Source organism: Nematolebias whitei, chromosome 21 (assembly GCF_014905685.2).
Source record: "Nematolebias whitei isolate Nwh7 chromosome 21, NemWhi1, whole genome shotgun sequence".
Lineage (NCBI taxonomy): Eukaryota > Metazoa > Chordata > Actinopteri > Cyprinodontiformes > Rivulidae > Nematolebias > Nematolebias whitei.
In genome coordinates, this window is record NC_056518.1 from 17,914,227 (window position 1) to 17,921,327 (window position 7,101).

The 7,101-nt window shown below is 45.9% G+C and overlaps 1 protein-coding gene across 1 annotated transcript; it reads right to left on the reverse strand.

The window, feature by feature from the left end:
* Nucleotides 1-335: 335 nt before the first annotated feature.
* Nucleotides 336-5,009, reverse strand: entpd5a (ectonucleoside triphosphate diphosphohydrolase 5a). The gene is made up of 13 exons (XM_037695396.1): nucleotides 4,532-5,009; nucleotides 4,147-4,226; nucleotides 3,833-3,976; nucleotides 3,289-3,364; nucleotides 3,103-3,138; nucleotides 2,737-2,825; nucleotides 2,568-2,647; nucleotides 2,429-2,490; nucleotides 2,245-2,346; nucleotides 1,508-1,651; nucleotides 1,372-1,425; nucleotides 763-878; nucleotides 336-665 (listed from the first exon to the last, which is right to left on the reverse strand). The coding sequence occupies exons 1-13, from the start codon at nucleotides 4,935-4,937 to the stop codon at nucleotides 582-584; spliced, it is 1,473 nt and encodes a 490-aa protein (XP_037551324.1). The 5' UTR covers nucleotides 4,938-5,009; the 3' UTR covers nucleotides 336-581.
* Nucleotides 5,010-7,101: the final 2,092 nt, after the last annotated feature.

Sequence of the window (7,101 nt, forward strand, 5' to 3'; positions counted from 1 at the left end):
TGCTCTGTTTCCAATGATGTCTTACTTGTTTAATGCTTAGAGCAAATTAACAAGGGTCCTGTAAAAAAAAAAAAAGTTACTGCCAGAATAAAGAGAGAATGAATTTTACAAGCATCTAGAAAGACAATTGTGGTTGCGACTCCAGCAACTAGTGTCTAAATGTATTCCACTACGCCCCGCAGCGCGCACCAGGACCACAGTAAGCACCAAAACACCATGACTCCCTGCCTCCAAAATACCCTCTACACACTCTGCAGGTTGGGTTTTTCAGATCCGCCACCCATAATAAAAAATGTAAACGTTTCATAAAAAGTAAAATCGGCTCACCAACTTTGAGCTCAAAATACAGTAGAAAAAAAACGGCCTTATAAAAATATAGTGATTTCTTTCTCTTTTTTTTTTTATAAGAGTTCTTGGGAGTGTGCAGGGTGCTGAGGAGATTTGAGGAGAAACGAGGGGCGTGGTGGGTGAGGAATCGAGATGGGAGTGGATTGACTGAGGGGGGGGGGAACGGAGGGAAGGAGGCCCCACAGTGACGGACTGTCCCTCTCAGTGCCAGCTGCAACGACTTCCAGCTGTTCTTAGTGGATGTTGAAGTTTCTGAAGAAGTCGAAGGTTGCGCCGAGGGCCCAGCTCGTCTCCACGTTGTTCACCTTCTTGGCCAGCTGTTGAATAGAATAAGAGGAGGTTCCCCGTCAGAACCGCACAGAAACGTGTTCTTACAGTTCGAGTCGTGCAAGCGTCTCTGTTTGTGAGTCTTACTTGCAGCACGGTGTTCTCCTTGAAGCCAAAGCCCTCTTTTAGCAGGCAAGTGATGTATGTCATGTCCATGCAGAGGAAGGGGCTGATGGCACCGTATTTGGTCATTTTGTTGCATACTGAAAACAGAAAGATATCCAATTATAACCATGAGAACAATTTTCTTGACCAAAACTTTAAATTTGATAATTAAAAAAAAAAAAACTTTTCTAACTACTACATATAAGACGCCCTTTCTGTTTTGCTCGGCCGAGATAACCACTGAGGTGTGAGGAGTAGCCTACGGCTGGGGGTCAGCGCAGGGCTGCAGGTGGGTGGAACATGTGTTTGTGTTTGCGTGTCAGCGTGTTTGAGCTCCCAGGTGGTGTGTGGCTGTCAGGTGCCCTCCTGCCTGGGGCCTGCAGACACCTTCAGCTCTGCCGCCAGCCAAGCTTTGAGCTGTTCCTGTACACCGTGTGACGATGTTCTCACAACACCAACAGCCCTTACATAACACGCCAACTCATTCCTACATGCTGTAAACAAGGTTCTACGGCGCACCTATCAGAACCAAACCCCAACTAAGCTCATTTTGACCAGAGGACATCAAATACTTAACAAGTCACCCCTCACCTTCTTTGGCTTTCTTCTTAAAGTCCCTGACTTCGACCGCACCACCTCGGCTGCCTTGTGTGCAGGAAACAAGCGTGCAATTAGATTTATGCAAGATCTCAATTGGAAGGTGGCTCAATGGTTTTTGTCTACTCACTGATGAGGCCGGTATCCACGGCTCGGTCGTAGTAATGGGAGAAAGCATAGAAGACGCTGCTGCCCTTCACTTCGTACGGCTGGTGGAATAAACCTTTGATGACCCTCTGGACCTCGTAGTAGCACAATTTGTACCCTGCGTATCCTGAGAAGAGAGAAGAGTTAGCTTGAAGAATGGTTTCACTTGACACAGCTGCAACAATGGATGGAACGCAACCCGATCAGTCTGAGGTCTGCAGGCGGTTTTGGAGCTTATAAACAAGGGAAGCCCCAGAAGGACAAGTTTCACACGGCCCCAAGGGTGCGGGCGGTTCAATTATGCCGGCAAAACCATGCGCTGACGAGCGGCAGTTATAGCGGCCCTGTTGTGCTGCCTATTTTTCACCACATAATTGTGAGCGGGGCCAGATCAAGCTGCTCTTTACACGCCAAAAAAATAACATGTCAGGGACAGCATCCTTTGGCTACTCGGCTGCGGTATGGGAGGGACTGCCTGATTTGTGAAGCGAACTGACGGGTCTTCTTTTTTCTGCTAAATACAAGCTTGATGACAGCGTAAGTGTCCAAGTGGGAGCGCAGAGAAATGGAGGATGACAAAACATGTGTTTGGTGCCAAGATTAAGGAGACTCCAGCTGATATGTGCTCCATTGTGTTCCTGAGCTGAGAGAGGAATGTGTGAATTGTTGGGCGCAAGACACCAGGATAGCATTCAAAACCGCACCGAGCTTTTATCTTACCGCCTGGAATCCCGCTAACTTTATAGGTGCTTCCTCCAAAAGTCACTTCTTCTCTGAATTTTTTCGGGAGGCAGGAACTTGTGAAGATTTTCCAATCCAGGCCTGGGAAAAGAGAAAGGAGAGAGCGTTGACCGCACGCTGAACTCTTTTCTAAGCAAGTTGTGAACAAGGACAGGAGCTTTACCATCAGCTCCCAGAGCTCCAAGGGTAGCCAGGCGGGCTGCGACGATGCCATTTCCAAGGTAGCTATTAAATGATGACAAAACACGTTTTTTACTCTCAAATCTCACAACACACACCAGCATGTCTGTTTAGGTATTTACCTGTGTGTGTAGAGTTCGTATGTGTTGTTGAACAGGTTGAATCTGGCAGTGTAAGAGGAGGGAGCGGTATCGATGGTTTTCTGTTGGATTAACAACACATTCTTTAAATATATGTTCAATAGCACTGGACGGAAATGTATTTTATTGCAACATGAAGCGCTTAATTCACCTTTGATTTTGGAAGGAATGTGATCTGTGTAGATCCTCCGCCCAAATCCAAAATCCCCACAGTTCTTCTTGTGTTGGAGTACAAATGGCCTGTGGAAAGCAAGCAGAAGGTAAAATACTTCCCAAATTTAGCAGCAGATGGCTTAATTTAAAAATCCCTGCTATCAAAACGATGCGTTTTAGAGATCTAAGTCTCTAGAAGAGAGAATAAATGAGGTAGCGCTCTGGCTTTGCAGTCTGTTTGGAGGCTAGTGATGGACGTTTATTGCCAGAAATGAGACAGGAGTCTTTCACTGCAGGGTTTCTGTGTACACAGGAGCCTCCTAACCACTAACACCACCATAGCAAAACACATGCAGGGCCTTACCTGTGAGGAAGTTCACCGTGACCCAGGCGAGGACTCCTAAAACCACACAGATTCACAAAAATGTCTGCATTAGTCCGTTCCCCACCCTGAAGGACAGCTTGTACTAACATACAACACTAGTAAAGAGAATTACTACAACGCTATAGAAGCTAACTTAAGTGAAAATTAAAGAAAAAGATTTCTAACCTTCGTTTGCTCCATTCATGATGGAAACACAGTTTTCTGGCACAAAGAAAGGCGATTCTTCAAACGCCTCTCGTACCTGTTGAATAGATTCATCCGTTTTTCAGTAAAAAAAAAATAAAAATACCCACTGAATATGAATTATACATTAAGAGTACATGCTCATACTTTTTTGATTGCGTTCGCACCTACTGCATTTTTTTTTGGTGGTGGGGGAAAATAAAAAATAAAAACACTTTTCCTAAAAGTTTGAGCTTTTTTAATGTGAACTTGATGCCTTTGGTTGTTTCTGAGTGACAGATAACTAAACCACAAACATGGCTGGAACAGCAGCCCATATAATACTTAAAATACCAAATATGGTTGCTCCGCACAACCCAACAACAGCTGTTCTTCGCTACATGATAGCCACCAAATGGGCAGACTTGCTGCCTTTTCGTTTAGTGACACTTGTAAGCACTTAGTGGTTTTCTCATCCCGATCCCTGGTGGAACGGCTGCTGCTCGAGCCAAACTGTCTGAGGGCAGAGCGGGAAAACGTGCCTCACCTCGTCCAACAGGGCATTGGCCTTTTCTATGGGCAGCAGACGCAGACCCGCTGTGGCCTTCAGGACAACCGGTGTCCTTTTCCACTCCTCCTCTGGCACAGTCTTCTTGGCAATCTTCAGCAACTGGCGGATGGTGTTCCCACCCTGCAGGACACGACAGAATGCTTCATATTCTGACCAGAGATAAACTGAAATATGTGCATGACGGGAGAGGAATCCTTGCATCACATGAACCCAACCCAAAGAAAATCCAAGTGGTTTCGTGGTGAGTAACTCCCTGCTACCTGAAAATGAGTGATGGTGTGGTTACATACCTCCTCGGGGTTGTCCTTGTATTCAGACAGTCCAGGTTTCACAGCGTGGAACATTTCATTGTCCAGAACTGGCAGCTCAACTAAAAAATAAAAATAAAAAAAAAAGGAGTCAGGGAACAGATTAAACCTTAAAAAAAAAAAAAAAAAAGCTTGGGTTTATTGTTCTATATTGTTTTTTTTATGAGGCAATTCTTTTGCACTTCACCTACATTCAGTCACTTTTACAGGTTTTACTTCCCACACAGCTGAGTCAGACATAATTAAAAGTCCTCTGCCACTTTTAGACAGCTCGTGCACTCCCTGCCCCTGACACCACACAGAGAAATGACAAGGGAGAGGGGGGGGGGGGGGGGGGCGCTGCAACAAGTGCGCATCCCTTCCTTACCTGGGTCCTTCTGGATGAACTTGTAGATGTGGATCCTGGTCCCGGTGCTGCCCGCGTCAAACATCACGCCGTAGAAAACTCGCGGGGTGGAGGAGAGGGGCTCGTCGGGGAGGTGGCGCACCTGGAAGCGGTGGAAGGTTTCGGGTGCGGGGTGCACCACCTCGGGCACCGGGTGGAAAGCCTCTGGGATCTGGTCGACGATGGCAGGGGCCGGGTGGAACACCTCGGGCACCTCGGGCTGCGCGACCTCCGGCACCGGGTTGGGGGCGTCCGGCAGGAGGTTGTCGGTGTTGGCCGGCTGCTCCCGGTAGCGGTAGTGGGGGACGTACCGGTGGTGGCGGTAGTAGGTCGCCTCCGCGCAAAGACTCCCCGCCAGGAGCCACAGAGTGAGGATGAGGATGGCCATTGTGTCCGGAGCCTGGGAGGAGGAGAGATGCTGGAGGCAGAGAGGAGTGGATGGAGGGAGGCAGAGTGGATGAAACTCAGGGCTGTCCGCTCATCACTTCACCGTATTTAAACACATCAGGGCTTGGCACGGAGCCACCCGGAGCGCAGCCATCCACCAATCCTGTGGCGGTCCATCCCAGCTCCATCAGGAGTCAGCCCCCCCCCTCCACACCCTCCAAGCTGAGGACTACCTGCAACTGCTTTCCCCTTTTCTCCCCCCAGTTTTTTTTTTTTTTATAATTTGTTTTATTTCTGGCTGTGTTCTCCTCCTCATATTTCTTCTGAAGCCAAATAAAATCCTTCCAAGAAGAAAAGGACTTTCCAAAGATGTAATGAATGCCTCACTGATGAAAGACATGGCCCTAAAATACTCATTAAGGGTGCACTTAGGCTTGCTCCGGAGAAATTCCTTCTCGCTGACACTTTTTGAACATTTATAATTTCATAAGTGTTTCAATTTAGGCTATATGTGATGTATTTTCTTTCTCTTTCTCCCATAAATGCCCATCTGATATCATTTAGTTTTCGTCACTGCAGTTTATATAGTCCTTTAATGGTTGTACCATTAACTTTGACACTTTTTATAAATGATTGTGTTTTACTGAAATAAATCTCATTGTTAGTGTAAATCAGGGCTATTCAACTGGTGGCCCGCGGGCCACTTCCGGCCCGCGAGTTACTTCAATCCGGCTCACGTCATTAAAAGAAATTAAAAAAATATTTTGGGGGGTTCTAGGTTTGACTTTTGTTTATTGCATTTATGATTCAATGCAATAAAATAAACCAATTTAAAAGGTAACAGATCATTGTAAACTTTGGTTTATGATTTAATCACTAGATGTCCGGCCCCGAACTGTTGGCTTTCAGAAACTGTGGCCCCCTGAGCAATTTTGTTGTATAGCCCTGCTGTTGATTCTCATTTATCCCAGCTGTGGCAAATCCTGAAAAGCTAAAAACAAAACAACTGGATTTCTAATCTGTAAAGGACGTTTTGATGCCCATCTGGGAAGCATTTTGAATTTTACACTGCAGCGATGCCCCGTTTATGTCAGTGAAACCTGCAGATTAATCCCTCTCCCTTTCCTCCTATAAGAATCATTTGACTTGTTCAATTTCTCAATCAAACAGCAGTTTTTTTATATAAATGTGCATTAAATTTAAAAAATAAATTCCTCAGCATCTGTGCACAGTTCTGCAGAAATCACTGCATTAAATCCACTGCAGCTGTTTCATCAACACTTTAAAAAAAATGCAAATCTGACTTGCACTGCAGCTGGCATGAAAGCTAAAAGAATGCCAGCAATCATCTCACTCCTACTCATCTCCGTGTTAACCACAGGGTTTCCAAGGGAAAAATATTTAGGCTTGCAAGGCACGTTTCACGAGAGAATGCATGAAAAGCACGAGTTGTTTCTCCACTTTAGGTGGCAGTTCGGCACGGCATCACGCAGCAGTGGATCACTTCTCATGCACGGTTATAGTGCAAGGAGACCCCACAGCAGTGAAGAAGAGAAGTCAAACTCATAAACTTGATATGAACTGAAATTTGTGCCCGGCTGTGATATTTTTCCACCCACTTTGTATCAACAGAAGGTCGACAGAGTTCTGAAGGAAGGCGTCAACAGGAACATCCCTGGAGACCTGACCCTGCCTCAACCCCCTGTTTTGACTCCAAAGACTGCAAGAGTGGTGCTGCTGGGTGAGAGATGGGGTGGAGGGGCAGACGTGATGTCGATGAGCTCAAGAAAATCGCAGGAAGTCCACAGTGAGGACAGTGTGGGGAGGGTGGGGCTTGGCACCAGCGTGCGCCCATCGTGCCATTCCACTCCCTGGACACTCAACTGTGCAAAGCACTGTTCCAACGCTGTAATTTGGACTAAAAATATTGGACTTTCTTTCCTCCTTCCTTTTTTTTGTAAATACTGTGGCTACTTTTTTTTTTTTAATCTTGTGGCACACCAGAATGGTCATTTGCCCCTATCAAAGTGTGCATGTGCAGAACCTCTGACTGACTTGTGCTCGCAGGCCTTTAACTTTGTAATACAGTGATAACGAATCCTGAATAAATATGTATTTACACACACACACATATATATATATATATATATATATATATATATATA